A 22,250-nucleotide genomic window follows, 5' to 3' on the forward strand; every position below is an offset into this window, starting at 1 on the left:
AGCGCGCGGGGGCGGCGGGGAGGGGGAATAGATTATTTCACCTCCACCTCAAATATACTTGATTTTGCACTTGACTCTGAACCCAGTGCCAGCAACACCAGTTCCCTGACAACAACACATGGTTCAGTGGTGGTTTGTGCTATTACATGCAGATAGTGGCAGCCGTTGGCTCTCTGTATGCATGATGGTTTGGATACAAATAGTAGCGGTTAGAGTTAGTAGGATATATGAAGAAGCAGGATTTGCATGACTAAGTTCGTGTAACTGACTTTGTGACTGGGGAGTTCTCTTTAATTTTAGGTTTTGGGTTGGAGGATAGTTACAAGCATCATTTGGTCAGTGTTGCTTCTGCCCGTCTGCACGACAACCTTTATAATCTTGAACAGCATAGATTTATTCCACCCTGTACAGTGGCTGTCAGGTAAGTGGTAATTCCCAATTGCTGTCTATGTTGACAGCATCCAAACATTCACTTTGAGATTAGGTGAAGGCACTCCCTGAATGACAGAACTGCCATTGTTATTATAGAAATGAATGCGTCAGGTTATGTATGAGGACAGAACAGAAACTCATCAGAAGACTACAGAAATAGTTAGGTGTGGCAGTGTACACTTGGGAGGCAGAGGCAGGACGATCTGAGTTCAAGGCCAGGCTTGGACATCCAGTGACACCTTAGCTACATAGTAAAAAAGAAAAAGACACCACACAAAGACTTGTCCTTTTGTCTTTTCTTTTAAAATTTGTTTGTGTATAAATCTTTTCCCTGCATGTATGTGTGTTCATCCCATGGATGCCTGGTGCCTATGGATCCCCTAAAGCTAGAGTTGCAGATGGTTGTGAGCAACCACGTGGGTTCTGAGAACTGAACCTTGGGTCCTATGGAAGAGTAGCAAGTGCTCTTAATGGTTGAGCCATCTCTAGTCCTATCTCCCCACTCCCCCACCCCCACCTTTTAAAAAAAATTTTTTTTAATCTTTTTGGCAAATTAATTGATTTTAACTTTTCCCCCCAGAGACAAGGTTTCTCTGTGTGGCCTTGGCTGTCCTGGACTTGCTTTGTAGACCAGGCTGGCCTCAAACTCTCAGCGATCCGCCTGCCTCTGTCTCCCAAGTGCTGGGATTAAAGGCGTGCGCCACCACTACCAGGCTATGACCTATATTCTTAAGAAAAAAAAATGCCTAAGCTATCAGGTTATAGTGACACATATCTATAACCCAAGTCTTAGGAGGCTGTAAGCAGGAGGCTCTGGAGTTCTAGAAGAAATTATTTTGAAAACAATAAGCAAAAGCTATAGACATATTTAAAGATTACTTCATTTTTATGGTAGCCAACAAAGATAAGAGAGGCCGAAAATAAAGGATGGCAGGGAAAGCACTCAGGAGAGGCAGAGGCAGGTGGATCTCTGTGAGTTCAAGGTCAGCCTGGTCAACAAAGTAAATTCTAGGACAGCCAAGGCTACAACAGAGAAACCCTTTCTAGAAAAACAAGCAAAAAAGATTGTCAGGGAAGACTTAATACAAAGCCTGCTGAGGAAGAAAGGATGGAAGCAGGCTGAAATGTTTGTTGGGATCTGGATGTTCAGGGGCTGGAAGGATGGCTCAGTGGGTAGAGCGCGTGCTGCTCAATCATGAAGACCGGGCTTTAGGTCCCCAGCACCACATAAAAGCCAGGTGTGTGATTTGCATCCTAACCCCAACACTGTGGTGGGGCTCACTGGCCAGCCAGCCTAGCCAGCTGCTGAGCTAGTTCTAGGTTCAGGAGCCACCTTAGCTCAAAAAGTAAGATGGAGAAGAACAGAGGGAGTGACCGAGTGTCAACCTCTGGCCTTCACATGTGTGTGCATGAGCAAGCACACCCACACAGAAATAGTTACGTCAGTTCATTGAAGTGTAGCTTTTATGTCAGTGGTAGCAGCCATTGCTGTCCCAGGCCCTAAGTAACTTCTGTATATTACCTCTTTCCTATAATACCATTTAACGAGGTGGTATTGTGTCTGCTTTGTAAACGTCATATTATGTTTCAGGTTAAAATGATCTGTTTATCATCTACCTAGTTTTTGGTTTTCCATAATATGACATAAAATTTTTCAAAAAAGGTAAAAAGTCATAAATGTTGTCAGCATATATTTTGAAATCTTGTAAATATTCCCATGATTAAAAAGCACAAATTACTTTGGGAAAATTTTTTTCTCAATAATATCTTCCTTTAATTTTCCTTTCTTGTAAGAAAGTGTCCGTTATCAAGGCGTTAGAGTCTTTTTATTGTTCGGCATTTGGAACTATTGCTACTAAGCAATAGAGTCATATTTTTGTTGGTATGTGCCAGTCTTTGCTAAGGCACACAGAAATGGTGAAATTTACCCAGAAGACAAAGCAGAGATGGAAGATAATAAATTGTGCAGGCTTAGGAAATCTGTAATTAATTTTGGTCTCTGAATTCTACTTGGAGAAATAATTGCTTTCATTATTACGTGAGTCTATTCAGCAAGCATATCTTTGTTTTGCTCATATTTTTAGATAGTAATATATTGTTTAAGCTTGGAAGTGTGTTGATTGTTGAGTTACTCTGAAATATGAGTGTTTTGGTTTTCACAGAAACATAGTTGGTTTTGCTATTTAGACCAGCCCTTCAGGTGACTTATAAATTATGTTGTTTCCATGTTACTTTGACTTTTGGTATATGCACTAATTGCATTTACTGTATATATATATTTAAAACACACACACACACACACACACACACACACACACACACACACACACACATATTTGTTTTGATACAGGATTTCTTTGTGTGGCACTGGCTGTCCTAAACTTGCTTTTAGACCATACTGGCCTCAAACTCACAGCTGTCCACCTGCCTCTGCCTCCCCAAGTATTGAGATTAAAGGCATGTGCTGTGTGCCTGGCTTAAGTAGAGTTCAAAAATACTATTTACATTTTGAAAAGAAGCATGGTGTGTTACTATGATAGCTTTCACATGACAAAATGTTTGCATATGGTCGTATTTTCTCTGTCATAACATCTGTGTTATTTAAAAGAAATTCTAATACCATTTTGCAGTACCCAGAACAAAGTCCAAAGACCTCACTTTGGAGTTTTGTGTTGATGTCCTGTTGGACCTGTCAGCAGTATACAAATACATTCTTGGGGTAAAAAAGGAGACAGACTTAGTGGGTCATGGTGGCACACATCTTTAATCCCAGCACTCAGGGAAGCAGAGGCAGGTGGATCTCTGTGAGTTCGAGGCCAGCCTGGTCTATGAAGTGAGTCCAGGACAGCCAAGGCTACACGGAGAAACCCTGTCCCAAAAAACAAACAGTAAAACAACAAAAACGGGAGACAGACTTAAAGTTGAAATTATAGTTGCAGAGTCTGTTGAGATGATGGTTCAGTGGTTAAAAGTGTTTGCTGGGAAATCATGGGCCAGGGCTGGATCCCAGCACTCACACAACAAACCAGGTATCCCACAGATGCCTGTAACTCTAGCTCCAAAGGATCTAGTGCCCTCTCTGTCCTGTGATGTGTACACGGGTACACAGACATCCACTGACATCTGTACACACAAATAAATGAAGTTAAAAACACTGCAGTTAAAAAACAAAGAAACCCACTGTAGTTATATTTCAAGCTCTTGTTGTAGTGCAGAATGTTGAACGCAGCTGTTAAGACTGAATGGGCGTGGCTAATTCATTTCTCTTGTGTTTTAGATTCTTTCAATGACTTATGTAGTTCGCAAGTAATCTTTTACCTGCTGCTGCTGTCAGTGGTAATTATAGTAATAAGTATTTTCAATGTGGAGTTCTATACAGGTAGGTTTCCAAATGTTAATCTTTTTTTAAAAGTTTGATCATCGGGTATAGTGGCACTTGCTTGTAATCCTAGCACTGGGGAGGTTTGAAGGAGGGTCACCATGAGGTTGAGAGCAGCTGCGGCCATGGAGTGAGTTAGGCAGTTAGCCTAGGTTAGACGGCACACTTTGTCTCAAACAAAGCAAAACAAAAATAATTCATATTACCCAGGGCAGAATTTTAAAAACATGTGTGTAGCCATATTCTGTTATTCTTTCTGTTGTATTTAAAGTTATTTTGGTGTTTCTCTTTTGAAAATAGCTTTAGACCTTTTATGATAGACATTGTGTGGGTCAGCTTGCAGAAGCTGGGTATATTTAGAGGGCAAAGTGGAGTGGTGCCACTAGGGGCTGCAGGAGGAAGGGCCGTGGCCGCTGGGCGAGGCTTGCTGAGAGGGTGCAGGGCCAGGAGGTGGTGCTGGGGCTGCTTGCCGGCAGTGTGAGTGTCCTCGTGTCTCAGAGCTGTGCATTTAAAAAATGATACCCATGGTAAATGGTAAATTTTATTTTATATTTTACCACAATGAAAAAAATAAATGTAAACCTTTGATAGTCTACAGCTAATGTTAAAGCTGTGAGTCAGCAAATGAATTATGAAATAATTCTTTATAGGATAGGGGACCAAATCTGGGTTCACCTCAGCTTTGTGATATTCTTGCCTCCACCTCCTGGATACTTAGATTGCATGCATTTGTCATGGGCTTTGTAAATACTCCACACCCCCATAACAAAGTCTGTAGTTTTATAATATTTAATTAAAAAAACCCTGGGCTTTGCCTTGGGAGAATCCTGGATTCCAGAGCATTTTTTCACTTGGTTTATTCTTCTCCCGCCTTTTCAGATTCCTGAGTTTGTTACTTAAGTTTTTTTCTGATTATTTAATTTCTTATTCATTTATGTATTTATTTGTATCTTTTTCTGTAACATCTTTCTTCTTCTTTTAGCTCTTTAGTATTAAAAATTCTATTTTAAAAAATAGTATGTAAAACTTTAAGTCCTGGCTGGATATTGTAATATGTATTGTTTTTTCTTTGCTTCCTTACTGCTTTATTGCCAGCCAGGTCTCTGTCTAATCAAAGTTTGCCCTGTTCAGAACTCCCTTGGCTTATGGCCTGTTCCTTCATTGTCTCCTGTGTTTCTGGGCCATCTTCTATATGTAGGTGGGCCAGGTGAGGGCGCTCGAGTTCGTATCATGTTGAGATGAGGCTTCTCTTTGTAGTCCTGGCTGTCTTAGAATTCACTCTGTAGACCAGGGATCAGCCTGCCTCCTCCTCCCAAGTGACCTCACTAGTCACTTGGCTCATCCCGTAGGACTGGGCCTTCTGTGTGTCCTGTGCGCCATGCATGGAGTGCTCCCAGCTTGCTCCTGAGGATCTGTGAGGTACACTGGGCAGGTATGAGGCAGTAAGGAGGTGTGCCTCTGGCCGAGCGTGGCAGCTCTCTGGAGGAGCTGGTGGCTGGACCAGACTTCGAAGGGAGGAGTTGTGTTAAGCAACAAAGAGGAGATGAAGCTTGAAAGGATGTTGAGTGCTGTGGCGGGGTTGGCCACATTAGGGTGTCAGTCACATAGTTGGCCCTGGGGCATTTTTGGTGGAGAACAGGAGGTGATAGCAGCTTCTTTCCTAAAATGCCAAGTATTAGAGCCCTCTCCCTTCACGCTTGGTTCTCGTCCACACCACCATCTCTCTCTCTCTCTTTCTTTCTTTCTTTCTGGTTTTTTTTTTTTTTTTTTTTTTTTGGTTTGAGACAGGGTTTCTCTGTGCAACAGTCCTAGCTGTCCTGGACTCACTTTGTAGACCAGGCTGGCCTTGAACTCACAGACTCACAGGGATCCATCCATTTGCCTCTGCCTCCCAAGCACTGGGATTAAAGGCGTGTGCCACCGCACCCGACTCTTTCTTTCTTCATCATTATCATCGTCATCGTCATTTTTTCTCCCGTCTCTTTTGTTTGGGTGTACTAAAAGATTATTCCGTGTCTGTGTCAGGGAGCCTAGGCCTGTCTGTCCTCAGACACAGCTATCCCTTACTTCCTTTCCCACAGTTCTCCCCTGCTCATGTCCAGAGAACTTTTTGGATTGTTGGAGCGGTTCCGAAAATACCTACTACATAGGAGCTAGTGTGGAGGCTCAGTGGGTAAAAGAGAACCGACTCTAACTCCCTGCAAATAAATGATATAATGTAATGAAAATACCTATTCAGGCTGGGCGTGGTGGCGCACGCCTTTAATCGCAGCACTCCCGAGGCAGAGGCAGGCGGATCGCTGTTCGAGGCCAGCCTGGTCTACAAAGTGAGTCCAAGACAGCCAAGGCTACACAGAGAAACCCTGTCTTGAAAAATAAATTAAAAAAAAAAAAAAGAAAGAAAATACCCATTCAGAGTTGGGCGCAATGGTACGCACGTTCGTAATAACTGACAAGCATTTATTTTAGTATTCGTTGTTGTGGCCGTTGTCTCTGTAGCTTATTTTCATAGATGGACTTGATAATGAGCTTCAAACTTTGACTAAAGGCAATTTGGGTCTGTCTTCTAAACTATTTATTTCATGGCACTTAGGAAAATGTCAGAGTTGGCATTGTATTAACTGAAAGACCAGTGTGTGGGTGCATAGCTGTAGTCAGAAGACAGGCAGGAGGAATGCAGTGGTTCACATGTACCCTCCACTGGAGAATTTGTCTGAGGCCAGCCTAGGCAACAGGAGACCATGTCTATAATAAACAAACAGGCAAAACCAAGAAAGATGACAGATGTCAATCATGTCTCTTCTAGGCTCCATCTTTAGAGTTCCTAGGTTTTCTTGTATGTATATCTCTTTTTATTTATTTTTTCTCAAGAGTTTTCAAGTTAGAGTTGTTAGCTTAGAGTTTCCTGTACTGATTTTACATCGACTGGGTGTTTGTGGTGAGAGGAATGCGCTGCTGTCAGGTGCCTCAGTTATGAAGCCGTGGTGCTGTGCTCTCTCTGCAGTCGTGCCTTCCATCCCCGGCTCCCGACTGGCCCTCATCGGGAGGGTCCTTCACCCTCAGCAGCTCATGCACTCGCTCATGCATGCTGCCATGGGGATGGCCGTGGCATGGTGTGCGGCTGTCATCACCAAGGGCCAGTACAGCTTTCTCGTGGTTCCCTGTACTGCAACTGAGAGGTAAATATTTTCGTTTTTTTTTTTTTTTCTGTCTAGGAACCCTGTTTACTTACCAAGTCAAAGGAGATGAGTAGTATAGCACTCTGCCTTCCTGACTTTCAGAAGTTGCTGTTTCTGCGTATCTTGTGTTAGTGATAGTTTATGTTTGGGGAAGTAAGCAAAAGTTTAAAGACATCTGTGTGTGGAAGGTGCTGTGTAGACACTGTTGGATTTCTGAGAGTAACTCAGGGGCAGTCTTGAGAATGAGAATGCTAGGACATGGATGCAGGTGAGGGCTCCTTGCTGTAGAGGCCAGTGCTCCTCAGATCTGGTGTCTTTCGGGGCATCTAGAGGCCTGAGAAGGATGCCCAGTTAGGAGGGACACGAGAAGCCGAGGCGCCTGTACCTGCGTTAGGCACACGCAGGTCATTTTGTTCTGTGTTTAGATGAAGTCACCTTGCCTTGGAAGCAGCACCGCTGTGTACACATTCTTACCTCAGATTTCCAAGGAGACAGAGCAATAGTCAGAGTCCCGTGCGTCAGGGGGAAATGCTTTGTTAATCTTTTGCTCCTGTTTACCTAAAGTGAGTCATTTTGTTAGAGTTTTGGGCATTTCTTAAGTAATGAACTTGGAATTTTGCCTTCTGGCAAATAGCCTTAAAACACTGATAATGTGGTTTTGATTGCTGAGTTCATAGCTTAGCTTTTCTCCTCAGCTTCGCTAGCCCGGCTGCCCAAGCCTGCATGAACGAGTATCATCTGTTTTTCCTACTGGCTGGAGCGTTCATGGGCTATAGCTATAGTCTTCTGTACTTCATTAACAACATGAATTACCTCCCGTTTCCCATTATACAGGTAAGATACAGTTTGAGCATTTTCTTAGCTGTAATTTGATAATATTAACATTGTCGTGTCTGTCCTATGGTCAACCTCATGATTACTTCAAGATTGATCAGTAAAACCAGAATGGCTCCGTGGGTGAAAATTGCCTGACAGGCAGGTTCAGGTCCTGTGAGCGTGCAACAGCACAGCTGTCTGTGAGCTCGGAGGTCAGCTACCCTGCGGGTGTAGCTGTAGAGAGACCCTATCTTAAACACACAAGTTTGCTTTAAACTTACGTAATACTGTAAAATGCTCATGCCAGATTCTTTTTTATTTTATTAATTTTTATCATTATTACTATGGTCACTACTACTGTTATTTTAGACACGGTTTCCCAGGATGGTCTACAACTCACAATGTAGACCAGGCTAGCCTCAAACACATAGAAATATGTCTGTTTCTGCCTCCTGAGTGCTGGGATTAAAGGTGTGCACCATTGTGCTCTGCCTGGTTCTTTTTTTTTTTTTTTCCTTTTAAGGTTGAGTTTTAATTATATGTGTGCTAGACATATGCTGATGTTGACAAAGAAGTGAACATCTGTACCAGCGTGCCTTTTGTGCAAGCATTAAACAGGATGAAAGCAGTAGAGCATTAGTGTAGTGTCTGATATATTGTATATATGAAGTAGCAAGGCCCTCTTAAAAAATTTTTTTTTTCTTTTTGTTTTTTTGAGACAGGGTTTCTCTGTATAACACCTCTGGCTGTCCTGGAACTCCCTCTGCAGTCCAGACTGGCCTCGAACTCATGGAGATCCACCTGCCTCTGCCTCCCGAGTGCTGGGATTAAAGGCGTGCGCCACCACGCCCGGCTAACTGAAAAACTTTTAAACTTAGGACCAAGTAGAGATATGTTGGGTGCTCTCTGCACCTTGGAAGTAATGGCCAAGTAAGAGCTGCTGTGGAAACTGTGTCGTTCCTGTTGTGAGGTGATGGGGCGGGTGCACCCAGTGGCTGCACTGCATGGAGCAGTACAGTTTCATGTCTGTCCTTTGAGATCCTTGACTGCACCAATGCAGTGGAAGCTGCAGTTTGTGACCGTGTATTCATATGAGCTACTTTTTACAATCATGGTGTAAAAATCGTTCCCTTCTATGGCTGTAATTTTTTGCTTTTCTTTGGCTTCTAAAATGCCTTAAAGAAGGGTCAGTCCCAATGTAAATAATAGAAGAAAGCCAGAATTTAGCAAGCTCATCTTTTGTTCATTTGGCTTTTCGAGAGGGAGTGCTGGGAAGGAGAAGCAGCGCTTACCCAGTGTCTGTGCAGTGCAGCTTTGTTGTGCTTTTCTTACTTAGTAGGGTTTTTGTTTTTGCTTTTAGACTTTGCAAATATACAACAAGGCACTAACTTTTCTTTAGCAAATCCATTTATTTTGCAGAGAGAGTGATGTGATGTGGCCAGGGTTACAGCACACACAGGCTGCACACCTGAGGCCTGGGCTGCGGCTGCCAGGTGTCTGCAGTGTTCGTGGAGTCAGTGTGGACCGGCCTTTAAGATTATGGTCTCTGGGGCTGGCCTGCCTGGTTCCATAGTCAGGATTTACGTCTTGCTAGCCACTTGAATTGGGTATGCACTCTCCATGCCGTAGTCTCGTCATCTGTAAGATGGAGCTGGTAGCCCATCTCTCTCCACGGGATTGTGAGATGCAAACGACTTACACATGGTTAGAGCAACCTGTTTTAATCATAATACACAGCCTTCCCTTTATTCATGTGTAGTCAACCACAATCTGGCTATATTAAATGGAGAATTCCAGAAACAATAAATGTTAATCAAGTACTGGATAAATTTGTTTTTTTATCATTAGATATTATTATCTTACTAAATTTTTTTTTTAATCACAAGGATGTCTTATATATAGAAAGAGCATGGTATATATAGGGTTTGGCGCTGCCAGGCATCTTGGAATGTCTCCCTCACGGGAAAGGGGGACTATTGAGCTATTATGTTTTCTTGTACTTTCCCCCTCAATAGTCCTTAATATCATATGGATCGAATTGTTAATTTTAAAATTTCTGATATTAATTTTGTAGTGTAAAAATTATTAAATATTTAAACATCAGAATGTTTTGTCTTTATTTGTTATGAATCTTTAAGTTATACATTACATTCCTCCCTCCCCACTCCCCCGCGTGCGCACACGCGCTTATGTGTGTTTATATGTATATACAGCTTGTGGGAGTTGGTTCTCTTTCTTGTACCATGTGATCATCAGGCATCAGGCTTGACAACAGGCGCCTTTATCCACTGAGCCATCTCATAGGCTCCCGGCAATGGCTTATTTTGCTGAGATTTAAGTTTTGGTGGTGGGGACTGACAGGGCCGCACACATGCTAGGAAGCTGCTGCACCATCCCGCTGCCACTCAGCTCTGAACAACTGTCTCACCTTCTGCCCCTGCTGGTGTGTCATTTGACTTTTTTCTTGTTGTTTTCCACAGCAGTACAAATTCTTGCGCTTCAGGAGATCTCTTCTCTTACTAGTTAAACATAGCTGTGTGGAATCCCTGTTCATGGTCAGAAATTTCTGCATTGTGTACTATTTTTTTGGTAAGAATTTCTACTTTCTAATATAGTATATTATTGTAGAAAATGTCAGTTACAAAGGTAGTTTTTATTGAATTAGCTTTTTTTTTTTTTAATAGTTGTGCTTGATCAGCTCAACTGATTTCATTGTCAGGATTTAGTTAAGGGAGTTTTTTTATTAAAGAAAATGTGATATATACATGTAAAATACTACTCTTTAAACAGAGAAATTTCTTGTTGCTACACAAGGCAAATCATGAAGTTCTATTCACCTCAGCAAAACAGATGCTGCACGACTGAAACAGAACAGTGAGCGGTTGTAGAAGCTGAAAGCTGGCCAGGGCCTGGGTGTTTAGTCATGCATGGTGAGAAAGTTCTGGAGATGTGTTGCACAATAGAGCAGACAGCTCTTTACTGCACGATTAAAGATGGTAAACATGTCAGTCAGAGGACAGCTTGCAAGAGTTGGTTCTTGTCATGTGGGTTCTGGGAGTCAGACTTAAGTAATTAGACTTGGTGGCAAGCTCTTTTCCTGCTGAGTCATCTTGCCATCCCAGAAGCACCACAGCTGGAGTGAGAGGCAAGGGTGAGCGACTCCTCACCTGTGGACTCTGAAACAGGCTTGGGGGATCGGTCACTGTTCCTGGTGCGCATCTGTTAGCCACATGTATTGTGTATTGAAAAGTGCTGCGTACACCCGTCGTAGCTGTCTTGGTTTGCTTTGTTTGTGATAACCATGGTGGCTAAGTCATGTATGTCTCAGGGTCGCACAGAGGAAGGACTTCTAGCATTTAGAAATTATCCCCTCTTCTTCTATTCCTAATCAGATAGCCTAGCGTTTAGCTGAGGTCCTGCTATGCACTGGGGCCTCGTAGTCTAAAGCATGGTGAAGAATGGCTATACTAACTCCCGTGTTCCTGTCTCGCTATTGTTCTCCCAAGGTCATATCCCCAAAGCCTGGCTTAGCACCGCTATGGACCTTCACGTGGACGAGTAAGTCAAGTCTAATTTTACCTGTTTCCTTCCTTTTAAATTTTGCTGTTTTCTTTTTCTTGTTGTTTTGAGACAGGGCTTCTCTGTGTAGCCTTGGCTGTCCTGGAACCTCTCTATAGACCAGGCTGGCCTAGAACTCACAGAGATCTGCCTGCTTCTGCCTCCCAATAGCTGGGATCACAGGTGTGCACCACCACACCTGATTTTGCTGCTTTCTAGATGCTTTGTTTAGGTTTATCCTTTAATTTTCTTGAATTGAAATAAGAAACAGGAGAAGAGAGGGGGGTACTTGGTCTGACAAGAAAGTGTTGGCTCACGTCCTTGCCACGTCCTGTTTACAGGCTGAAAACTTACAACTGCTCACAGTCCTTAGCTGTAGGGATCAGGTGAAGGCCAAGCCTTGCTCGACACCATCTCCTGTCTGGCTTCTTTAGCTGTCTGCCCTGGGATGGACTTATTAGCCTCTCACAATTAAGTTTGGTGTTGAATGCCATATGCTGGGCGCCATTGGGTTTGTCTGCTTCACTTTAACTCCCTAAAGATGCTAGAAGGTTGGTGATATTTTTAGTGTATGTTTGGAAATTAATTCACTAGTAAATCACTAAGATTTCTGAGTCAGGCACCCTGATGAACAAAGACATGTATTTACATCCGCATTCAGTTCTTAGAGGAAAAAAATTGCCTTTATTTTTGAATGCATGCAGCTTCCATAGTTTAAAATCCAAAGACTTCTTCTAAAAGAGTATGGCCCACAGCTTTGAGAGCAGATGCAGGTGGTCTACATAATAGTGAGGTTAGGCCAGCCAAGGCTACATAGTGAGACTTGTCTCAAAAAACCAAAACCAAAAGGAGAGTACAGGGAGAAAGAGTCCTGTCCGTCTCCATACTCCCTCGGACCCTCTCCTAGCATGAGAGCTAGTAATCCAGTTTGCCGCCGCCGCCGCTGCTTACCTTTTATACTGAAGGAAACTGACTTCTGAGTTGCGTGGCCCATGTCTATCTTTGTCATTTATTATAAGTAATGTAATTTATTCTGTTCATATCTATGATTTATTTTTTTTTTCGAAGTGCTATTTTTTAAGTCAGGTGATGGTAAGTGTACGCCTTTAATTTCAGCACTTGGGGAGGCAGAGGCATGTGGATCTATGAGTTTGAGGCTAGCTTGGTCTACAGGGCTAGTTCCAGGACAGAGAAACCCTGTTCGAAAAACCACAACCAACCAACTAACTAACTAACTAACTACCTACCTGCCTACCTGCCTTTTGTGTATGTGTGGAGTTGTCTCCTGGGGATTGAACTCAGATTGCCTTTACCCACTGAGCCCTATCACTGGCTCTCTTGCAGAACTTTTAATGATGTGGTAGTGGTTTAATCATCAAATAAATATTGAAAACATTAGTACTCGAGTAATGTGTCGTTGCTTTCCCTCTGCCTATAAGGCAGCCGTAATTGGTGGAGACGGCAGCGAGGTGGATGCATTGGAATCTTACTCACCCACTCATGCTCTGCACACAGCCAAGGGCTCAGCTGAGCTGGGTGGAGTGCACTCCCTCAGTCCCAAGACTAGTGAAGCGGAGGTCGGAGGATTGTGAGTTCAAGGCCAGGCTGGGCTGTACAGAGAGATCCTGTTTCAAATAAACAGAGACCAAAATGGCTTTCATCTGGCTTTGCTGGATAGAGTCAGTTTCCTTCAATGTGTGCCCTTTTAATCTCTGGTTACTTTGCTGTGCGACTTGTATCCTATGCGGAATCACTAGATTTAGTTTAGAAAGTTGGGATTTTGACGTGTCTGGGAATCTTAGAGGTACTGTAGATTTAAGTTTTTTAAGACCCTAGTTAAGATGTAGTTTTATTCTCTGCCTGGTTATTAGATGAGCAATCAAATTCACGAGCCGCTTCCTCAGCCTACCTTGCAGACCTGCTCAGCTGGAAAGACAAAAACACCATTTGATAGAAATTAAAGTTTCTGTTCTTTTTTTTTTTTTTTTTTTTTTAAGATTTACTTATTCATTATGTCTACAGTGTTTTGTCTGCATGTACACCTGCAGGCCAGAGGAGGGCACCAGATCTGGTTATAGATGGTTGTGAGCCACCATGTGGGTGCTGGAAGAGCAGACAGTGTTCTTAACCTCTGAGCCATCTCTCTAGCCCAAGTTTTTGTTCTTAAACAAAAAAGTCTTATTATAATATGGCCAAGTGCCTAATATTCTTCCTTCAGGCAAGTCAGGCTCCTTAGTCTGTATTACTTAGAAGCGGAACATCATTCTGTCATTTATTGGCCTTCCCCACGAATCCCATGCTGTGAACAATCCTGCTGTAAGCTGATTTAAATCTCCTGAGAGCCTGAGGAGTGGGAATGAAAAGCTTATGCTCTGTCCTGTGGCTGAAGACAATGAAGACGGACACAGGTGCTGATTTACCCGGTCGTGGCACCTAGGTGGCGGTCAAATTCAAGATTTATTTTGTATAATTACTAGTTTTGTGATTTTAGGATTTATAGCAGTACTAGCCTAATAACTCGAGCATTTGTAGGATGTGGGCTTCTAACTTCTTAGCATTAGTTTCTAAAATTATTATAAAAACAGACACCATTGTTTTTGTAATGTGCAATAATTCTGAAACTGTCTATATGGCACACACATGAACGGCTGTCTGAACCAGAAGCCCAGATCATGGTTTTAAGACTGGTGTCCCTTGGACTTCTGATCCTCTGGCCTCCTGCTTGCCTTTCTTGTGTGCTGCTGGATGGAACCCATGAGCCACCGTACCCTGCTCCCTGTGTGCTTACTGGATTTAAAGAATTAAGCCATGAGTTAGCAGTAATAAACTCTCACCCGTGCTAAGAAGTGCAAATGTGTCAGGGACTGCAGGACCAGTTCCTGCCTGCAGTTTCCCCTCAGCGTCCCTGTGTGCCTCTGAGGGAATGTTGGGGAAAGAAGGTTCCAGCAGATGATGTTTGTTTCTCAGTATGGAATCCTTGTCTTTGCTGTGGAGTTAATGGCACTTTCTGCTTTCGTAGGCAGGCTCACAGGCCTCTTGACACACTGGGCGGCCTCCTGAACGTCTCCTTACTCTACCATGTCTGGCTGTGTGGTGTCTTCCTCCTGATGACTTGGTACATCTCATGGACGCTCTTCAAAATCTATGCCACAGAGGTCAGTATTTGGAGGTTTTGGTGATGCTGTTGTGATTCTGAGCCTAGAAGGTTGTGCTTTTAGCGGAACAGAACACTGCTCACAGCTACGGTACCTAGTTGGCTGTCAGTTCCTAAGGAACAGTTGGTGCTGATGGAAGATCTGGAAATTCAGCAGGACGATGTTTACTGTGCTTTACTTAGAGTCTGGCTTTCTTCCTGGAGTTTTGAGCATGAGGTTGGCCTAGATTTTAAATTACTTTTATGTGCTGTTAAAACAGAAATATGTAGTTATACAGTAGTTGCTTTTTAAGAACACCCTGAAATTTATGGTGAAGAAATGATTCTGAAAATTGAATTAATTTGGACAGTTTTATGGGTATTTTGCCTGCATGCATATATATGTGTGTGTACCACATACATGGCTCTTGGTATGGACCCCCTGAAACTGGAGTTATATACAACTGTGAGGTGCTAAGTGGGTGCCGGTCCCCTAGAGGAGCTCTTTCTTTAGCCCCCCCATATATATATATATATATATATATGTGTGTTTTTAAAGACAAGGTTTCTCTGTGTAGCCTTGGCTGTCCTGGACTCACTTTGTAGACCAAGCTAGGCTCGAACTCACTGCGATCCACCTGCCTCTGTTTCCTGAGTGCTGGGATAAAAGGCGTGCGCCACCACCACCTGGCTCACAAAAATATTTTTAAATGAAGAATTGCTTTTTTTTTTTTTTTTTTTTTTTGGCTTTGAGATAGGGTTTCTATGTAGCCTTGGCTGTCCTGGGCTTACTTTGTAGACTAGGCTGGCATTAAATTCACAGCAATGCGCCTGCCTCTGCCTCCTGTAGAGTGCTGGGTGCTACCATGCCTGGCTTGCTTTTTTTTTTTTTAAATTATCTGTGTGTTTTTGATAGAAATGATGTGTTCTATTTGATTTTACTATCTCTGTGGTAGTTTTTAGTGGTTTCATAGGATCTTTGTTTCTAGAGTTTCTTTTTATTAATAGATATTAGTTTGATAAAATTGGGACAGTAACACTTTAGAAAATATATTTATTTTTATATAAAACTTTATATGTATGAGTGTTTTGCCTACATGTATGTCTGTATACCACATTAACTGCTTGGTGTCTGGAGGCCGCAAGAGTCCATAAGGTTTTCTGGGACTGGAGTTAAAGTCACTTACAACTGGCTATGTGTGTACTGAGAAGTACACCGAGGTCCTCTGGAAGAGCAGTCAGTGCTTTTACCTGCTGAGCCATCTCAGCCCCCACACAGTGACACTTTTTAACAGTGGATCACTGAGACTTGGATTTGATTGTATTTGTTTCTTTATAATCTCAGTGCTTACAGACTATAACAAGGTCATGGAAAGAATTCCTTTCACATTCTATGTATCTGATTGTATCCAACAGGCATATGTGTTCCCTGTTCAGCCACCATTTGCGGAAGAATCCGATGAATGCCTCCCGAAAGTCTTAAATAGCAACCCTCCTCTCATCATAAAGGTACCAAAAGTGTGCAGCTCATAGCTTTACCGGTATCTCTGGCTTATCATACAGAGTTAGAGTAATATTTAACAGAGCTAGGCATTTAGATTATATTTTCCAAGGGCCTAGAAGAGCAGTTTTCAACAAAGGGTCACAACCCCTTTTGGGAGTCAAATGACCCTTTCACAGGTGAAAACACAGATATTTATATTGAGATTCATAACAGTAGCAAAATTACAATTATGAAGTAGCAACGACAATAACTCTGTGGTTGGAGTTCACCACAGCATGAGGAGCTGCATTAAAGAGTTGCAGCATCAGGAGGGTGGAGAGCCACTGGCCTGTTGTTATTGTAAAAATTACCTGCTTGCTACTGGTTTTTAAAAATAATTTCATGTGACTAAATATGAAAGTAAAGTCCCCTGAGCATGCAGCAGCTATGTACATATGTTTCCCGGGATGGCTTTGGGCTCTTGGATTCATCTTGTACTCCTGTCTTAGCTTCCTGAGTCGCAGAGACCACTGGAATGTGTCACCACACCCAGCTAAGCCAGCTGCTTATTCATAAAAGAAATATAGTTCTCTCAAACATAAGATGCAATGTTAGCCAACTAAATACATAGCTTCCACAAACCATTCCTGGTAACACAGCAGAAACGCTGATGCATTTTTAAATTGCTGGATCAATGTACACTTTTTTTTTTTTTTTTTTTTTTTTGTTTTTGTTTTTTTGGTTTTTCGAGACAGGGTCTCTCTGTGTAGCCTTGGCCATCCTGGACTCACTTTGTAGACCAGGCTGGCCTCGAACTCACAGCGATCCGCCTGCCTCTGCCTCCCAAGTGCTGGGATTAAAGGTGTGCGCCACCACGCCCGGCTTCAATGTACACTTTTATTCATTTAGTGTTTGTGGTCTCAAAGGAAATGTGCTTGCTTTTGTGTGGACATATAAATTACTGATAATTTAAAAACAAATCATAATCATAAAAATTATAGAGGTTTACAAATCAAACTAAAAGAGGAAAACCATTGTGATTGAAATTGCAATTTGAAATTGTAAAGGGAATCTAAATATAACAGGATATGTCTTACCCTGTTGAAAGGTCATAGCGCATTAATTAATTAATTAGTTTTTTATGTATGAGTGTTCTGTCTGCATGTACACCTGCATGGCAGAAGAGGGCGTTAGATTCCAGACTAGATGGTTGTGAGCCACCATGTGGTTGCTGGGAATTGAACTCAGGACCTCTGGAAGAGCAGACAGTGCTCTTATGCACTGAGCCATCTCTCCAGCCTGCAATATTTATTTTATATTTTTATGGTTTTGAGACAGGATCCTGCTATGTAGACCAGGTTGGACTTGATTTTGCAGTTCTCCTGCCTAAACCACTTTCTAAGCTAAGACACAGGCATAGACCAACATACCCAGCTAGCTTAGTACTTTAAAATTAGTTAAAAGAAATGGTTGGAACCCAGTGTTTATGACACAGTCTGGAGAAGCTGTAGATTAGGAAAATGAACCATCGAGGCATTGATTGCTAGTAAGTGTCAATTACTCATTTGACGTCTTAGCAAAGCTTTATTGGCAGGCTGGTGTCGGGTGCTGCTGGTTGTGTTGAGTGGAAGATGACTGACACATAGCATAGCCTAATGGGAAGGGTGACACAAGCATTAAGTTCATACTGACGAGGGCAGTGGCACCACCTACTCCCCTTGGTTCCAGTGACTGCTGCTCAGAAGGACTGATGTTTGGAAGGAGTAAAGAGGCTTGCCAGGGAGAAGGCAGATTTTTCAGTAGAAAGCAATGGTGGTTTTATGTGTTAGGCTTTGACTTTGGGTGGAGGGGTAAGATGGTGTCCCTGTTCTTGTGGGCAAGATGAAGCAACAGACACAAGTGCCACAGCTGAGAGCTGTGAGTGTGTGTGTAGGTAGGGCAGGCCCCAGGAGGCCGTGATGCCGGAGTTTCCCATTATAGAGCTATACAAATTCAGAGCTCTGTAGTTCTTGTATGTACCCAGAGTCTACTGTGCGTAGGGAGGTGGAGGCAGGAGAGTTCCAGAGATCCAGAAGGGAAAGTTGTGGTTCTGAAATATTCCTTTTTTTAAAAGTCCACCTGACTTTTCCTTTGATATTTAACGAGTCTTGTTCTTAGATATGATTTTGTTAAAGCTTTGTTTGTTTGTTTGTGTCAAGACAGAGTTTCTCTATGTAGCCTTGGCTGTCCTGGATTCACTTTGTAGACCTGGCTGGCCTCGAACTTACAGAGATCCGCCTGCCTCTGCCTCCCGAGTGCTGGGATTAAAGGCATGCGCCGCTGCGCCCGGCTATGATTTTGCTAAAGCTTTGACAGTCTTTCTTTTTTCCTTTTAGTATTTGGCCTTACAGGACCTGATGCTGCTTTCTCAATATTCTCCTTCTCGAAGGCAAGAAGTTTTTAACCTCAGCCAACCAGGTACTGCTGGGCTTGTGTGTGTGGGCCAGGGTGCTCCGGAGCTTTGGAGAAGTGTAGTTTGTTCATACCAGACATCCTGAGTCCTTTAATGATGACTAGACCCAGTCTTACATGACTTAAGTAGTAACATTGCTGTGAGTATAATTTATGTCAGCAGGAAAAGCATGTATTTGTGGGTAGTCATGATTTTCAGCTCCTTAAATACCTGAACCTGAGGAAATTGTGTAGAAAATGTCTCAGCAGAGAAGTTCAACATAAGAATATTCGCTCTTTTAATGCTGTTGAGGACCTTAAAAATTAGACGGCTTCATTCCTAGGTGGGATAAGGAGTAAGGTGTTTCTCATTGACTCCACGGATGTAGCTTTCTGCTCCTCTGGGTTACTCTGCCTCCCTTAGAAGAAAGACAAGGTAGGCAGACAGTAGACTTGACAGTGGCTGAGGTGCCCTTGGCAGGCCTGATGCTCTCTGACGTACTTGCCTGCCAAGACTTTACAGGCTCACAGTGACTTTGCCAGAGCTCTCACTATGTTCCTGGCGTGGAAGTAGTCCAGCCCCAGTGGAAAGAGCCTGGGTAACCTTTCATCTGCTTTCTAATTAGCTCTCCATCATTTTGCCAAGCTCACCAATTCCCAGATTGTAAAAAGATAGTCTGTAGTTAAATGTGATGTGGAAATGAAACAGTTATATAAAAGTATAATTGATCAGCACTGCTTTCCTGTTAGTGGTGAGACCCAGTGCTGGCAGTGAGGGGGAAACAGCAGCAGTGCTTTTCTGTCACACTTGGGCCCATCTTCTGCACTTCATTTCTCTAGAGAGTCAAGCGACTGACAAAATAGCATGTGCTTTGCCAGAGAACTTCTGTTCTGGGGCTTGTGATTAAAGCTTCATCAGAGTTAGCAGTACAGAACATCTAGTCTGATGAGGACCTTGCGTATGCTTGCTGGTCAGGTGATGGTCCATGGTACAAAAGGAGTGTACGTGACAAGGGAATGAGCGGCACGAGATGGGAGAAGTTCACAGTGGCTCCGGCTCACCTAATAGAGCGTCCTTGGTCTTTGTGTCATTGAAAGCTCTAGTTGAAGGTCTTAGAAAGTCAGAGACAGATGAGATTGTCTTTTTTTAAATGATTTACTTTTTTTTTTTTTTTTTTTTTTGGTTTTTTCGAGACAAGGTTTCTCTGTGTAGCCTTGGCTGTCCTGGACTCAATTTGTAGACCAGGCTGGCCTCGAACTCACAGCGATCTGCCTGCCTCTGCCTCCCGAGTGCTGGGATTAAAGGCGTGCGCCACCACCACCCGACTCACGATTTACTTATTTTTAATTTATACAAATTTGATGGGTGGGTGTGAGGGTGTTGGATCCCCTGGAACTGGAATTACAGACAGCTGCAAGCTGCCTTGTGGGTGCTGGGAACTGAACCCGAGTCCTCTGGAAGAACAATCAGTGCTCTTAACCACTGAGCCATCTCTCCAGCCCTGAGATTTTTGGTTTTTCAAGACAGGGTTTCTCTGTGTAGCCTTGGCTGTCCTGGACTTGCTTTGTAGAACAAGGTAACCTTGAACTCAGATCATAGATCCGCCTGCCTCTGGTTCCCTGAGTGCTGGGATTACAGGTGTGCGCCACTGCATTTGGCTGAGATTTTTTTAAAGAATGAGAATTACTACTTCATGTTAAATAATACAGTAGCTCATATGTAAAGTCTCAAGTATGAAGAATTGAGTTGTATAGCTGGGTCTGCTTAATTTCATATTTGGGTGGTGTGTGTGTGTGTGTGTGTGTGCGTGCGTGTGTGTGCGCGCGCGCGCAGCGCTTCTTTTAATAAAATAAAAATTTAAATAGATTTAAAAAAATCATTATCAAACAGCCAAGACACTCCTAGACTTCTAGAGATACAATAGCAGATACTTTTTTTTTTTTTTTTAAAGACAGGGTTCCACTATGTAGTCTTGGCTGTTCTGGAACTAGCTCTGTAGGCCAGACTGACTTTGAACTCTGATCCACCTGCTGCACCACCACACCCGGCACAAATACTGGATCTTACACACTGTCTTTTCCTTACTTATGAGACGTGTTCCAAGGTTCCCAGTGGTGTCTGAAACTGAGTGGTGCTGAACCCTCTGTGTCCTGTACTTTGCAATGCATACATACCTGTATATCTATGATAAAATGTATAAATTAAACACCCTGAGTGATGAGCAACAGTAGGAAGAAAGTAGAACAATTACAATAATATACTGTGATGAAATTGCTGCCGTCTCTATGCGTCTGCCATAGGGCCATTATTAACTACAGTAGGGTGTTTGAACACAAGCCTTTGACACAGTGACGGTCAGTCTGATAAGCTAGATGACTGCAGAGTGACTACCTAGGAGGGTAGTGTATACAGCATGAATGTGCTGGATGTGAGGGTGGCTCATGTCCTGGGCAGGCGGCTGTCACGGAATAGCACTAGGTTCAATAACACTATTCAGAATAGCCTATTTAAAATGTAAGAATTTTTTATTTCTGAACTTTTCCACTGGGCTCGTGGGTGACTGGGGAAGTGTAAACGAGGAGGAGCTCGTCCTGTGAATGAAAATGTGAGGAAGCACTGACTGGACAGCTCGTATGACAGCACGGGAAGAGTTGTGCTGCGTCCCCACTGTCCTTGCCTTGGTTCGTCTCTCACAGACTTAGCAGTCTTTAGCTTCCCTAGTAAATAACTTTACTCTTTTAAAGAATCATGGCTTAAGCCGGGCGTGGTGGCGCACGCCTTTAATCCCAGCACTCGGGAGGCAGAGGCAGGCGGATCGCTGTGAGTTCGAGGCCAGCCTGGTCTACAAAGTGAGTCCAGGATGGCCAAGGCTACACAGAGAAACCCTGTCTCGAAAAACCAAAAAAAAAAAAAAAAAAAAAAGGCTTAATTTTGGCAAGTAAGTTAGGAGCTTTTTAAGAGTGAAATCCAAATTTTTAGTTCAGGCTTTTGAGAAATTGTCTCAGCCCAGTAATTCTTAAATTGCTGTGTGTTAGATGGCATGAATGAGAATAGTAGCTTACTGAGAAAAGCGGGTCCCAATGCCTTTTTTATTGACTGTCCCCCACCCCAAGCTCGAGGAGAGAAGACAGGACTTACTACATTTTAAAGGTGTTGTTTGGCTACCCTAGGTGGACATCCCCACAATTGGACTGCCATTTCGAGGGAGTGTTTGAGTCTTTTAAATGATATGACTCAGAAGCTGGTTCTCTACCAAGAAGCTGCTGCTACAAATGGGAGGATGTCTTCGTCATACTTGGTGGAACCCAGGAAAGTGCATTCTCCAGGTGACTCCTAGTCCTAAGGAGGAGGGGAATGTATCTATTTCCTAGGAAAGTGACAGTGGTTAATTTCTGGCTATTTGCATGTGTGAAGTATATATGTTTAATGTTTAGGTAAGATTGATCCAGCATATTGATACTGTATTGATCAAAAAAGATAGACCTTTGTTACCATTGTAGATTGAAAACTTTAGTTCCAAGAGCAGGTTTTGTTTCTCATTTGCCAGTTAATAACATGCTTTAAATAATAACAGTATAACAACAGGGTTTTAAAAACTAACACAGTGAGAGTTTTCAAATAAAAGTACAAAGCCAGGTGGGTCTCATAGTTAAGAGTAGTCTGGTGCGCTGTCACAAGGAAGAGCAGCTGAAGTGACTGGGTGATTTTAGATTGTTTCAAAAGAGACTAATAGAGTGTTAGTGCCCCTTTCAGTTGAGGGACAGAAGCTAAGGATAAAGCCCAGTTAGAGGAACCTGTGCTACTCACTGTATTGTTCACATGGACGATGACCATGGATG

The 22,250-nt window shown here is 42.9% G+C and overlaps 1 protein-coding gene across 3 annotated transcripts in view; it reads left to right on the top strand.

Moving 5' to 3' along the window:
- Ndc1 (NDC1 transmembrane nucleoporin) overlaps positions 1-22,250 on the top strand; it is a 49,462-nt gene that overhangs the window by 1,071 nt on the left and 26,141 nt on the right. Inside the window, exons 2-11 of one of the 3 annotated variants that reach the window (XM_051171244.1) lie at positions 301-421; positions 3,710-3,811; positions 6,816-6,990; positions 7,686-7,824; positions 10,287-10,395; positions 11,313-11,364; positions 14,384-14,519; positions 15,914-16,006; positions 18,356-18,437; positions 21,582-21,737. In XM_051171244.1, the coding sequence (XP_051027201.1) occupies positions 301-421; positions 3,710-3,811; positions 6,816-6,990; positions 7,686-7,824; positions 10,287-10,395; positions 11,313-11,364; positions 14,384-14,519; positions 15,914-16,006; positions 18,356-18,437; positions 21,582-21,737 (1,165 nt within the window). The remainder of the gene's footprint in view (positions 1-300; positions 422-3,709; positions 3,812-6,815; positions 6,991-7,685; positions 7,825-10,286; positions 10,396-11,312; positions 11,365-14,383; positions 14,520-15,913; positions 16,007-18,355; positions 18,438-21,581; positions 21,738-22,250) is intronic. The other 2 variants (XM_051171245.1, XM_051171246.1) reach the window with 2 other exon arrangements.

This window comes from Acomys russatus, chromosome 29 (assembly GCF_903995435.1).
Source record: "Acomys russatus chromosome 29, mAcoRus1.1, whole genome shotgun sequence".
Lineage (NCBI taxonomy): Eukaryota > Metazoa > Chordata > Mammalia > Rodentia > Muridae > Acomys > Acomys russatus.